At 45.9% G+C, this 15087-nt stretch overlaps 1 protein-coding gene across 1 annotated transcript in view; it reads left to right on the forward strand.

The window, feature by feature from the left end:
• The window catches only part of LOC121046929, a 32892-nt gene extending 18679 nt beyond the window's left edge, over positions 1–14213 (forward strand). Inside the window, exons 4-6 of the mRNA XM_040501676.2 lie at positions 838–1049; positions 9467–9756; positions 13955–14213. Coding sequence (XP_040357610.2) covers positions 838–1049; positions 9467–9756; positions 13955–14213 — 761 coding nt within the window. The remainder of the gene's footprint in view (positions 1–837; positions 1050–9466; positions 9757–13954) is intronic.
• Positions 14214–15087: the final 874 nt, after the last annotated feature.

Below are 15087 nucleotides of genomic sequence, written 5' to 3' on the forward strand. Positions count from 1 at the left end.
CCGACTATACCCAGTAGGAGTAGGGAAAGAAGGGGGAGAGAAGGAAAGGAAAGAAAAGAAACGCGAAGTGCAAGTCAGGGTGGTAGGGTTATCTCGGATTTTAAAAATTCAACCTCAGTTTTCGTCAGCAGGAGGGAAGGGTTAGACACGTTGTTTTTTGCTGTGGTCATCGCGAATGATTCTATGATTTCCCTGCCGAATCTGCTGTCATGTCCCCCCAGGATTTTTGTGTCATCAAAAAGGGGATGACAACTTCTGCTGACGAAAACTGAGGTTGAAGTTGTCATCCCCTTTTTGATGACACAAAAATCCTGGGGGGACATGACAGCAGATTCGGCAGGGAAATCATAGAATCATTCGCGATGACCACAGCAAAAAACAACGTGTCTAACCCTTCCCTCCTGCTGACGAAAACTGAGGTTGAATTTTTAAAATCCGAGAAAACCCTACCACCCTGACTTGCACTTCGCGTTTCTTTTCTTTCCTTTCCTTCTCTCCCCCTTCTTTCCCTACTCCTACTGGGTATAGTCGGCTGCTCGCTGTTTGAAAGTTTACTTGTCTGTTGCTAGTTGAAAGATGTGGTTGTGTTGTCCCTGTTTTAATTGTTTTATTCTTTCTTCATCCATGACCAAAACCAACACGCTCTTCTCCCAAGCATCAGATAGGTATACGACGTATCTCTTCTTTCTGACAAGCCAGGCGCACCTCCTGAAGTCACATTGCCTTGGGTTATATTGATCTCATGAGATTTGACATATTTAAATCTATGCATAATGTGTCCACAAAAAAAAACAAAAAACATTAGGCAACATTATGGCAAGCGGGCCCTTCTCGCAGGTCCGTCGCGATGTCCGGACAACACGAGGATGCTCATCGCGGTCTGGTGGCTCGGCGTCATCTTCACGACTACCACATTCACGAGTCATATGCAGGCCAGCATGACCATCAAGACGGAAGCGCCGCGCATCGAAAGCGTAAAGGACATCGTGAACAGGCCCGACATCTTGCCCATCATCATCGACGGCATGGCCTTCGACGTCATATTCAGCGTATGTACGTCCTAGTAGATGCTGCACACAGCACTCTGTGGACTGCGGCGAAAGGACTCTTAATTGGCAATCACACTGCTCGTAAAGAAAGGCTGCTGCAGCCGCGATGCCAACGTTATCATACGGACACGTCACAAGCATGTTTTTTTCGTACATGTATGTACGCTTCGAACATGTTTACAGCCAGTTTTAGTACGACCAATATGACCGTGATACAACAGCGTCTCCAGACTGCCTTTTGTGTGAGGTATTAAGCCAGAGTCCCACTAGAGCGACAGACAGAAACAAATGACAGCGACAAGCCTCAAACCAGAGTCTTTCGCGATTTGAGAGGCTTTGTAGAATAAAGGAGGCTATGCTCAAACATGACCATCATTCACGTGAGGATATCTTTAGCAGGCTTGCAATCGCTCGTGCTTATTTCAGGAGCACCGAACGACTAAACGCCTGCCAAAGGTACCATCGCGAGCATGCCGCATGGGTTTGAGGTTTGTCGCTGCCTTTTGTTTCTGTCTGTCGCTCTAGTGGGACACGGGCATTAGCTGTATGAAAGCGGCTTTAGATTGAGTTGATTGACCTACCTCGTGATGTTCGGTGAAGTTGACACAACGGCTGCGGATTTAGGAAATAGTTCTATTCCGATCGGATTTGGCGGTTTGAGCACAACCAGCTCTTTCGAATGTCTATAAATGGATACGCTTCACGCAAACATTTTCTGCTAACGTATTACAATCACAATCAGAAAACCACTTTAAGTCGCGATCACTCTGCTAATATATCATACAAAAAAAAAAGTGCACTGTCTAAGGCGTGTTTCTTCCCTGTATGGACGGTTTGAAGTCACATTGGTCATAAAAAAAGTTGTCTGCAGACATGATCGAAGCATACGTATGTACGAAGCAGACACAGCGGCTGCGTTTTGACAAAACAAAAAAGTGTTTTTAGTTGAACTTTGCGGTAACTGTCCCTATGCTTAAAGGGGTAGTGCAAAGGCACAAAGAAAACCAAATGCTGCTTCAAAGGGCACGCCTATCAGTGTAAAACACGAGCGTTCAGTGACGACACTGGTCTTGAGCGTCGGATAATGACGACACATAAATCTAGAGGCAGGACTGGCTGAATAGTTCCACGTGACCGCATCTGATCCTTTCAAGCGCGTGATTCTCACTCAAATTTTGCTTGGAACACCCGTAAATCAGTGGGGCGTTCACATCTTCATAACTGGATGTTAACTACAGCAATTAGGATGATCTTGTCGCACGCTCTTGTCGTTTCGGTTTTCTATTTCTTCAGAGCACAATGGCGTCATCAACAATTGAAAATATGCTCAAATTTTTTAACTTCTTTCACCTATTATGTTCAAAATACATTTTTTTTTTTTATGTGTTGCTAGAGTTCCACACGCTAGTTCGAGCGAACGCGATGCACATTTTAAAAAAAAAAGACCAGAAACGCTTTGCAGGGAGCACAACCAACTCACTTGGATATGTCAAAGTAAATACGCGTCACGCAAACATTTTCTGCTAATTGCCGAATCCGCACTGTTGAGAAATGCCATTAATTTACGTGGAAAATGAGGATGTAACTCATCCCGTTAATCGGCATTGCATCCAGTGTACCGCTTTCGTGCGGCTACGGGAACTGTTCCGTAAAAATACGTAAGGAATGCGAATTGAAATTGTCCCATTTGTTGGCCTTGCAACGATTGTGCCGTTTTCATGCTGAAACAGGAAGTGTACCGTACAAATTCAAACATGCAATTTTGCTGAGGAGCACCAGTTGCCCGTGTACGACGATGCCCCTAACGAGGATATTACAAAGTAACAACTCGTGTTTTCAAAAAACGTCCTACCAGCACCGGGCGTGCATAAAAGCGGCAAAAATTATGAATTTTGAATGTGAGGCATTTTTCGGTGCACCTTTCTCACTGGTTTTCCTTCGGTATAGGTTGTTGTGAGTGATAAAACGTGAACGTATGCGAGGAGCGCAAACGAAAAGCTAACCAGATCTCGTCCCGAAGCGCCGCCGTCTCGGGGCGAGAGGGTTTACGTGATTAGCACATGATTAGGTGATTACGTAATTATACGATCTTACGTAATTAGGCCCAACGTAACAACGGCGGTGCCTCAAGGTGAGAGGGTTATATGATTAACTCGTGATTACGTAATCACGTGATCACATATTCGCATATTCTGACCAGTCTTGGATAGTAACGCATTACTATACGAGTTACTGTAACTTCGTTACTTTTTTGGTAACTTGTAACTGTAACGAGTTACTTTTTGAAAATGTAACTTGTAACTGTAGTTCTATGACTTTTTCTCAGGTAACTATGAAAGTTACGACGTTACTTTTGTCGTTACTTTCCAGTTTTTGATGAAAAATATATGATTGAACGAGCACAATCTAGCTATTCCTTGCACTTTCCAAATTGTCTGTTCCGACGTTTTGAGTGTTAAGTAGGCCTTGCACAAACTTGTAAATGCGTTCTTTCTCGCGATTCATCATATGACCCGAAAATGGCCACGTGTAGATGTGATGAATTAAAAAAAAAAAAAAAGAAACCTAGTTATATTTATTCACGCGCTTGTACTTTGTGACTGAACACTTACATCTTAGTATCTTGAAACACTAACTATGTTGCGGCTGTTCTTTTCTTTTTTTTCTTTTTTTTTTTTGCGCAAACGCTTTTTAATCGGGTGAGTCGACCGTGAAATAACAATGCACACAAAGGGCATTGCGAATGTGTCGTATTTTGGTTATCGCCACTTATCCGCACTGCGCATGTATGGTATTTTGATTTGCACCACTACTCCGGCTTGGTGTTAACAGTCGAGGCAAAATTTAGTGCTGTTTGCGCGGGGTTTGCTTGTTGCTTTTGTTGCGCGGGGTCTGTTCAGCAAGGGCAGGGACGTGTTCGCCATCAAACGAGGGAAACTTTTCAGACACTAATTTCGAGAAGCAACTGCTGCTAAGTTACAATATGAAGTAAAAAGCGTACTTTTTTTTAATTTTATGCAATAAAACTTGGTGGGCGGCGTTTTCTAGTTTTTTCTAAATTTTTCGTGTTATAGAAACGTAACTGAAAAGTAACATCGTTACTTTTTAAAAGTAACTGTAACTGTAACGAATTACTTTTTAAAAGTAACTTACCCAAGACTGATTCTGACGTACTTAGGCCCCACGTAACAAGGGCGGCGCCTCAAGGTAATTGGATTATGTGATTAACGCATGATTACGTGATTACGTAAGACGTAATCAAGTAATCTTACGTAATGGGCCTTTTCCAAATACCGACGGCACCAGGCGGTGGCTGCACGAACTACAAATCGAGGAAGTGACCTACCTGCGCTACCAATCGATACTGAGAGCTACGCTACCAGTTGCTTCGCTCTCTGAGCTGCGTCGCGTGCCCAACGCGACTTTAAAGAGGGAAATCCGTAGCGTCCACCCAAACGTCGTGTTTTTCTTTCCGTCCACTTTCTTTTTTTGTGTAACACAATTATATATATGCTGCAATTACGTGTTCTACTCGTCGATCTACAGCCTCATTCCGAATTTCCTCGATTTTTCGTGCCGACTTCCACCGCTTGGCATCGGGCGCTCGCGCGTGCGCAGAACGCTTCTCGGAAAAGGTCCATTATGCCCAACGCAAGGTTAGGCCTAATTGACCACGTAAGCACGTAAGCTTACGTAATTAGACCTATCGTACGGTTAGGCTTAACCTTATATCGGCGTAATTGCGTAAGATTACGTGATCACGTAAATACGTCTTCATGGGGTATTCACGTAACAATTAGGACCAACGTAAAGTTAGGCCTAACCTTACATTCTGCCTTAATACGCATGATTACATGATAAAGGAGCCTTGCTTGATTACGATTAACGTTAGGCCTAACCAAACGAGATAACCGATAACATGATCGTACGTGACACGTGATCACGTAAGGTTATGCCTAAGGTTAGGCCTAAGTACTGTATATATGTAAAAGCACACATACAAAACTTGAAAGTATAAAACAGCGAGGACGAGGACGGGACATATGTCAGTTAGTGACAACATAGAATGGCAGAACGATAAAACCGTCACGTGACCCCCCCTAGGTCCTTCCTTCGGGAGGACCTAGGGGGGTCACGTGACGATGACGTCATCAGTGATGATGACGATGCCGATGCGGATGCCGATGACGTCACCAGTGACGTCACTGATGACGTCATCAGTGACGATGACGATGGCGATGCGAATGCCAATGACTTCATCGGCATCCGCATCGTCATCGTCATCATCACTGATGACGTCATCATCACGTGACCCCCCAGGACCTCGGGTTCCTTCGGGAGGACCTCGGAAGGACCTCGGGTTCCTTCGGGAGGACCTCCGGAGGACCTCGGGCTCCTTCGGGAGGACCTCGGGTTCCTTCGCGAAAACCTGGGGGGCGGGGTCACGTGACCTGCGGGGTCACGTGACGATGACGTCATCAGTGATGATGACGATGACGTCCTCAGTGACGTCACTGATGACGTCATCAGTCATGATGACGATGGCGATCCGGATGCCAATGACGTAATCGGCATCCGCATCGTCATCGTCATCATCACTGATGACGTCATCGTCACCTGACCCCCCAGGTCACGTGACCCCTCCCCCCGAGGTCACGTGACCCCCCCCCCCCTTCTGAGGTCAACTAATCCCCCCAGTACCCTTCCCTCCTCCTCCTCAAGAGCTGCGCTCAAATTCAGCGTTACAGGGAGTTGTAAACGGCTTTCATTTTTTTTTGGTAACTTTTAACTGTAACGAGTTACTTTTTGAAAATGTAACTTGTAACTGTAGTTCTATGACTTTTTCTCAGGTAACTATGAAAGTAACGACGTTACTTTTGTCGTTACTTTGCAGTTTTTGATGAAAAATATATGATTGAACGAGCACAATCTAGCTATTCCTTGCACTTTCCAACTTGTCTGTTCCGACGTTTGCACAAAGTTGTGAATGCGTTCTTTCTCGCGATTCATGACCCGAAGATAGCCACGTGTAAATGTGATGAAAAAAAAAAAAAAAAAAAGAAACCTAGTTATATTTATTCACGCGCTTGTACTTTGTGACTGAACACTTACACCTTAGTATCTTGAAACACTAACTATGTAGCGGTTGTTCTTTTTTTTTTTTGCGCAAACTTTTTTTATTTGGGTGAGTCGACCGTGAAATAACAATGCACACAGAGGGCATTGCGATTGTGTCGTATTTTGATTATCGCCACTAATCCGCACTGCGCATGTATGGTATTTTGAATTGCACCACTACTCCGGCTTGGTGTTAACAGTCGAGGCAAAATTTAGTGCTGTTTGCGCGGGGTTTGCTCGTTGCTTTTGTTGCGCGGGGCCTGTTCAGCAAGGGCAGGGACGTGTTCGCCATCAAACGAGGGAAACTTTTCAGACACTAATTTCGAGAAGCAACTGCTGCTAAGTTACAATATGAAGTAAAAAGCGTACATTTTTTTAAATTTTATGCAATAAAACTTGGTGGGCGGCGTTTTCTAGTTTTTCTAAATTTTTCGTGTTATAGAAACGTAACTGAAAAGTAACATCGTTACTTTTTAAAAGTAACTGTAACTGTGACGAATTACTTTCTAAAAGTAACTTACCCAAGACTGATTCTGACGTACTTAGGCCCCACGTAACAAGGGCGGCGCCTCAAGGTAATTGGATTATGTGATTAACGCATGATTACGTGATTACGTAAGACGTAATCAAGTAATCTTACGTAATGGACCTTTTCCAAATACCGACGGCACCAGGCGGTGGCTGCACGAACTAAAAATCGAGGAAGTGACCTACCTGCGCTACCAATCGATACTGAGAGCTACGCTACCAGTTGCTTCGCTCTCTGAGCTGCGTCGCGTGCCCAACGCGACTTTAGAGAGGGAAATCCGTAGCGTCCACCCAAACGTCGTGTTTTTCTTGCCGTCCACTTTCTTTTTTTGTGTAACACAATTATATATATGCTGCAATTACGTGTTCTACTCGTCGATCTACAGCCTCATTCCGAATTTCCTCGATTTTCGTGCCGACTTCCACCGCTTGGCATCGGGCGCTCGCGCGTGCGCAGAACGCTTCTCGGAAAAGGTCCATTATGCCCAACGCAAGGTTAGGCCTAATTGACCGCGTGAGCACGTAAGCTTACGTAATTAGACCTATCGTACGGTTAGGCTTAACCTCATATCGGCGTAATTGCGTAAGATTACGTGATCACGTAAATACGTCTTCATGGGGTATTCACGTAAGAAATAGGACCAACGTAAAGTTAGGCCTAACCTTACATTCTGCCTTAATACGCATGATTACATGATAAAGGAGCCTTGCATGCGTGATTACGATTAACGTTAGGCCTAACCAAACGAGATAACCGATAACATGATCGTACGTGACACGTGATCACGTAAGGTTATGCCTAAGGTTAGGCCTAAGTACTGTATAGTAAAAGCACACATACAAAACTTGAAAGTATAAAACAGCGAGGACGAGGACGGGACATATGTCAGTTAGTGACAACATAGAATGGCAGAACGATAAAACCGCCCCCCCCCCCCCCCCTTTCCCCGAAGGTTTGAACGTTCTCAAAGAGGGAAAGGAGATAATTGTTATAAAAGAAAGGGAACTTACTATAAATATAAAAGTTCAAAAATCGCTGTCGTCACGACCAGAGGTTTTTAAAGCGACTTGATGCGATGCGCTTTCTTTGCGCATTATGCCGTTTACATGACCGCATTGAATGCGACAACTGGATTCGATGCGACTAAGTCGCATTCATGTAAACGCGGCTAGAGAGAAAGAAAAAGCTTCAGGTACACCTAAGCATTTCTTATCAGTTGTGAATGCGAAAGCATGCAAGCCGCTCGTCCGCTCCCGTTGTCGTCTGCTACGTATACTAGCGCGCGCGCGCTACGGGATCTCGGAGGCCATGGCGCAGCGGCCAGTGGGAACCCCGTCGACGCGCTCAAGCCAATGGAACCGAAGACGAAATCGCAGAAACTATACTCTGTTTCATACTTAGCGTGCAACGCTTTCAAAAGGGAGTTTTCGTAGACCGCGTTGCTCCCTCCGCTAAGCGTTCCGCAACGAAGAAGTTGCTACTGCGCCTGCGCGCCGATAGCCTTGACTGTGGAGTTCCCGCTATCGTAGCGAGTTGCGGAGGGCCTTGCGGGACGGCGAAAACGATCTACGAAAACTCCCTAAAGTAACTGGCGCGAGCGTGGGGCTTTATCGTTGATCATTTGCACGCGATCTCGCGCAAACAAAACCATAGATGAAACCACGCGCTAGCGCCAGTAGCTTTGACAGCGTTGCACGCTAAGTACGAAACAGAGTATAGGAGCCGTTTTCGCGCTTCAAACTGATGACGTCAGCTCCCTCCAAGAGACCAGTTAATGCTTTCGCATTAAAAAATCAAATATGGTTATGGAGAGAATGGCAGCCTTAAAAAAACACGTGATAGAATTGATCAATATCATCACACGAAAAAGCCCATGGTCCTTATCGTTTTCTCTTTGATTCGTGGTAAAGAGAACTGAAATTTTGATTCCTTCAAGGACCATGGTTCGGCCGTCAGCTAGAGCATTACCATTGACAAAGTTGTGTAAACGGCAGCTATACCACTTATCGTGCCAGTAAAATGTATGAGACTCATTCTACCCACCGAGACCCGTTGACGTTGTATTCCTTCATCCCCGCGTTCACTATATCTTACTGCAATCACATATTACAACAGAAAGCACTATGGAAAAAAGGGTGTCGTTTTACGCCTTTGTCCCATACAATGCACCCCAAAGCTTTAGCTCAACGTACAGTGCACTGGCGTCGAACAGACGGCCCTAACTTTTAGGAGGGGCTTGATAACGGTGGAGGTATGCCTCATTAAACAGCTAAAGTATGTATCTCAACGACGACAGAAAAACACTGAGGTTTTGCAGTAGGACCAATAAAGCCTCGATTACTTTTGTTTTATACAGTAACACGTACATTAGCTATTTTAATGTGTGTACTCGGCTTTCAAGGCCCTCGTGAAAGTCGGTACCGTCGGTTTGACGTCAGCGCGTCGACCGTCGAACTGAAGTTTTGGGCTGTCTTCTATGGTACAACAACGGGTGTAAGAATATACCTTTTTTTTCTGAGAGAGGGTCGTGAATCATTGTAATATCTTCAGAGGGTCAACCACGCGCAATGTCTCTCAACAACCACAGAAGGCACAAACAGCTTCAAAGGCAGTTATTCATTCGTGTAAAATGGGCAGCTCTTGGGCAGCTAACTAGAGTGCCATATGGGCAACAAGATCTCTTGCCGTGTGATGTTTCGCTGCCTGGCGAAGCAATCGCATGAGTTTTTCCGGCACACCAGAAAGAAGCCTTGCAACGGCTTGTGCGCAGACCTCAACCTTCCCCGAAGACAACGAGGTGTGGAGGCGCATCCAGAAGGAGCAGAGCCAGTGGTCCTTCAAGCGCGTCTTCTCGCGAGACACCTACGAAGGCGTTTTGGACGGCAAGAAGGTCGTCTTCATGGAGCAGTCCCTGTACCACTACAGCGTCCAGCTGCTCTACCCCGATGAACCGCCCAGGGGACAGTTCTACTTAGGCAAGAAGAAAGCCGTCACGCTCCCTGCCTCCATGTACGTCAGCTACGACGCGCCCCAACGTGTCAAGAAAGCTTTGCACCGAATGTACGTAGCCGCGTTCTTTTTCAATCTTCAATGAATCTTTATTCATCTTTAGTAAACATCAAATCATTGCATACTGCATCTGTATCCTTAGCTATTGGGGCTAGTTTTTCATTCATTCCTGGATAGAAAAATAAGGCGTGCGGGTTTTACCTGGCGCGCATGTTAGTGCCGCACGAATAATAAAATTCAAATAACAAAATTCAGGGTTCACAACGTTTCTAGTTCCAACTACAATACTTGGCATATTTTACTTCGTGCTAGATAACAGAAAGTATAAAACAGAGAGAGGACGAAACACAGACGAGTACATTCTTTCAACTCTCAACAAAGTTTATTCCATGGGGTGCGAACGTATGTTCCCCTGCGCAGACTTAGGGAAAGGGGGAAAGGGCAGAGGCAGAGGGGGAAGTAAGAGGAAGGAAGGGAGGGTGGGAGAGGCGGCTGGGTGCGTGGACTCGTTGGGGTCGGGCCGCTCACCGAGGTCGTCTAATCACCCCGGACAGCTCTTGGCTCAGATAATCTATCTCTCTATCGGAGAGTCGGTTACAAGTCAAGAAGGTAGGAGAAGCTCCTCCCACAAGTGTGATGCGCCCTTTTCAAATCTCTCCGCAGTCGAAAGAAGAGTTCACTGGAAACGCTCCTTGTTCCGCTTCAATGGATTCCCACTTGTCTCCGATCCCACTTTTTACGAAAGCGACCTTTGTATTCATCGGAGAGGGAACCGAGCCCCTGAAAGCAGCCTTTGTATCCATCGGGAGGGAAGCTAATCCCCGAAAGTCGTATTTGTTTCCGTCGGTGGGGGAGAACTCTAATCTCCCTCTCGTGGCTTCCACAGTGCTAAGTCAAAGTCGAAAGATAAAGCAAATATGTACAGAAAGGCAAGACCCTCCTCGCGCGTTGTCCGCGACGTCACGGAAACGGTGGGACGCTATTGGATGCAAAGGTGGCGGAGGGATATCTGATTCCCTTTGAGGGGCATTTGCCGCTACCTTCTTAAAGGGCAACTCCGCTTAATTTCAAAAATTTTGAGATAGTGGCCGATTTCGTTTTTTGAAGCACTCAAAAACAATCCCCAATCCTTTGTTTCGCGAAAAATCTAATATTTTTCGTGTAATTTTACTCTAGCCATGATCACAAACCGAAACCGAAACGGTGGCAAAGCCGGACAACATTGTATATTTGGCATCACTAAGCATGTAGACCCACGTGATATACAAGGGGAAGGAGCTCCCCTCTTATCAGGATCCTCCTTTGTGCCTCCTGGATTAGCACGGGCGTCGCTATTCTCCTCCCAGAAGATTATAGAAGATTAACCTGTCACTCAAAATTCTTACAAAAGCAGCTTCCCTCTCCTCCTTTTACTTGGTGTTCAAAAGTATGCGATGTAACACAAGCCGCGTTAAACAAGGCGATCGGCTTATCAGTAGTATCAATAGTCGAGCGCCGGGCCGGCCGAGCGCGTCACTCACGTCTTTCACGGCGCTGGCGCCACCCGTGCTCTCCCCGAGAAAGAAAACAAAATCGAAAAACAAAAAATAAAAGAAGCTGTACATGCTTGATGACGTCGCGGACGTGCCGGGAGAGGAATTTGGAGGAAGCGGAAATGCAGCCGGGCAGTGTTGTCTGGCCCGCACGTCTCATCCAAAACCAGCGGATTCGTGCTTGTCAAACTTTGACAGCGATTTTAATGAACTTCTAGGCGGAATTCCGTCGTAATATTTGCCATGGGGGTTTTGTAGATGATAACGAAGAGAACTGTATAGTTTTGCACTACTGGAAAAGAAGCGGAGTTGCCCTTTAAAGGGGTCATGAAACGCTTTTCCAACTTTTTCCTGTTTAGCTTTCCTCCTCAACTCATAAATCGCGCATTCCACCAAACAGTCAAAGAAGACGAAAAGGGGGAGTCTCCTCTTGCTCGCACCCTCGTTTGTGTAATCCGGACGCATCCATTCTCCCCCTAGAAGATTAGCCCGTCGCTCAAAATTCAGACAAAAGTTGCTTTCCCCACCCCGTTCATTCCGAAGCTGACAGTGCTGTTGAAGCTACGTGCTCGTTGGGCCAGCCACACTTTCCACGTGAGCGTGGCAAATGTGGCTGCAGAGAATGAAGTCAGGTGATGAAAGGGAGGCGGCTGATTGGTCCGGCAAGCGCGTAGCTTCCACCACAATGTCAGCTTAGGGGTGAAGGGAATAAGTGAGGTCCGGTTGCGTGTGACGTCAGTTTGGACCCGATGACACGCTTTTGGGACCGCGGATGTATCACAGTGAAAAGGCAGAGAGGTTGCGAAGGGGAGGAGGTACGAAATAGTCCGCTCTGTTTTCAAATTTTCGCACTGAAAGTCAGGCTTTTGACTTTCTACCTTTTTTCTTTTGGTCCACTGAACGATGTGCTATTAGTTAAATCCCAATCTAAAATGATTTATCCCAACCCAAAAATCGTTTCATGGGCCCTTTAACCTGTAACTGACTATAGCGAGGGGGAAGAGACATTGACGACGGAGTTTTTTATCGCAAAAGATTCGATAACTTCCCTGCCGAATCTCTGAGGATGGCGACCTAGCACGCGCGTTTTTTTGAACCTTGGCTTACATCCTCCGCATGTGCGACGATGTGCTGCAATCGGGTGCACCGTTTCCTCGCTGGGATCGGCGACCTCTCGGAGGAAGTGCTCCCTCAGGCGGTCATTTAGGCACCGGCCCGTTTGCCCGATATATTCGTTTATTCCATAAAGTTTATTTAATTAATTAATTAAAAATAAAGTTTATTAATAAAGTTTAGTATTAATAAAGTTAATTAAATAATTATTCATTATTTAATTAATTGAATTTAATTAATTAATTAATTAATTAATTAAAAATAAAGTTTATTAATAAAGTTTAGTATTAATAAAGTTTATTAATTAAAAAATAAAGTTTATTCCATGGGGTGCGAACATACGTTCGCACCCCATGGAATAAACTTTGTTGAGAGTTGAAAGAATGTACTCGTCTGTGTTTCGTCCTCTCTCTGTTTTATACTTTCTGTTATCTAGTACATCGTACCAACACGCTCGTTAGGAATATAATTTACTTCGTGGTTTTCTCCAGCACGTTGCGGGATTTATGGTAGGCAATGAATTAACCACGCGACCATATACAATTTTTCACTCCGTTTGCCATACGCAGGTATACGTGGATTGCAAGCTCATGCAGCGGACTTTAGTCGGCGTCAGGTTAACAGTTCAGGGGAAGCTTTTCCTAGAGCGAACGCTGGGGAGAAGGTCGCCTCCCCTCTAGCGCTCGCTCTACTAAAGTGGGAAGAAGTGAGAGGAGCTTCCCCTGAAACTCTCAACCTGTCACCGACTATAGTACCATCTAGGTACAAGATCTTTGCACAATTGAGTCTCCACGGCACCCAACATCACACCAGTTGCCTGGACACCGCTGGCTATTTGCCTCATCAACAAGATCAGGCGAATACGATAAAACGCGTGCTGCGAGACGCAGCTAATCAACGTCATCTCTACCCGTTATCGGACCACTGGCGGCGCGTAATGGCGAAAAGTAAAGTCCCTCTACTCAGGGCCGCCCTGGCGCTGGATAGCGGGACCTGATTATTAGCCGATTAGATTGTCCTTAAGCCTAAAGATCAAACTGGTCGGCAAGTATTTCCGTGCACCGGCCGGCGTCCTTCACGCCCACTCTCCCCAAACTATATGCGTGCTAAGTAATACTAATATAATCAGAAGAAACGCTAAAAAGGAGTGCATTTCTTGTGATCTTTTGCTCTCAGCCGTTTGTGTCCACTGCGCATGTTCAAAGCATGTTTGCCTTGTACACCAACACGCGACTCTGACGTCAAGCCTCTGCGGTGGCGCTGTTGTCGCCACGGCGCATGCGCAGAAGCTTCACCCCACGCGAATCTGGTGTCTGCACTCGCGCAGTGTCCAGACCTGGTGTGGGCAAGCGCTGACTCGTTTGGAAACAGTGTGTCGGTCTATGTGCATGCTTGGGACATGTTTGAGAGAACCGTTCTCGTATGATCAATGTGACAGGTCTGTTCTACAGGGAAGAAACATGCCCCAGACAGTGTCTGCAGACTGCCTTTTGTACGATGCATTAGTGGTGTGACCACGGCTTTAAACATGGACCACAGTTCGCAACCGTAAGAAGAGCCAGACTTCTTGCATGGCCACCCACGGTACACTGATCGTTGCGCAGGTCTCGCTGGATCTGCGAGTCCGGCGTGATTGACATGCACCTCAACAACGTGCTGCTCAAGACCTGGAAGATGCAAGACGTTCATCATCTCCAGGCCAACGCCCTGAGCGTGGACGACGTGTTCGGGGTGTTCGCGCTCTGGGCCATCGGCATGGCTCTGGCTGCGACGGCTCTCCTGGTCGAATGCGCGCATGTGGCCGTCCGCAAGCTTGGAAAGCCCAAGAGAACGACCCGTATTGCGCTCTCGTACTTGCGCTGATGAACAGCCCAGGCATTGTTCAGGGAGCAACTTTAGCAAGAGAGAGATAGAAAAAAAATATTGACTGAGACTTATCTCCAAAGTCCTCTAATGCATGAAATGTACAGGGTGTACCCGGAAAAAATTGACAGGTTTTTCTTTCGGCGCAAAAATGAACTAGGCATCGCCGAACGCTCATTCTCTGCCCAAAGGTAGCGGCAGAGGTTCGAAACAGATGCCAAAGTTTCAGCGCGAACCGATATTTAATTTGAAAGTTATAAATGATTCTCTGAAAATGTCAATGGGAAAATGGTGGCCGACGGAGCTCTCGAATACATGGTGCTCTATGGCGCCAGAAACCGAAAACGGGCGAAAATGGGCCCCATTTTCCCATTGAATGTTATAGAAAATCGCGTATAACTTTTGAATAAAATATCAGTTCGTGCCGAAACTCTGGCATTTAGTTCGAACCTCTAGCGCTACCTTGGGGCGGAGAATGAGCGTTCGGCCATGCATAGTTTATTTTTGCGCTAAAAAAAACCATGTATTTTTGTTTCGAAACAGCCTGTAGTATTTGAACAGCGATCGTTTAAATTTGTTTAGAAGGTATTATACAGTCGTTTGGGAGTATACCTACATGAAGTATACCTACATGTTTATCAATTTCCCCGCTAAAAAAGAAACGTCACATGACGTCAATTTCCCCGCTAAATTTAGCGGAAAACTCATTTGGTGTAATAGGGCACGTGACGTGATCATAATGATGACGTCACGCGACGTCATCAAATTAGGTCATTTGACGTCATGTGACGCGAGTTCACTTTACGCAAAATCACGTGACGTACAGTCACGTGACAACAAGTTTTCCGCGAAATTTGTCGGAGAAAGTGTATTG

This window comes from Ixodes scapularis, unplaced genomic scaffold (assembly GCF_016920785.2).
Source record: "Ixodes scapularis isolate PalLabHiFi unplaced genomic scaffold, ASM1692078v2 PGA_scaffold8__174_contigs__length_109621045, whole genome shotgun sequence".
NCBI classification, from domain to species: domain Eukaryota; kingdom Metazoa; phylum Arthropoda; class Arachnida; order Ixodida; family Ixodidae; genus Ixodes; species Ixodes scapularis.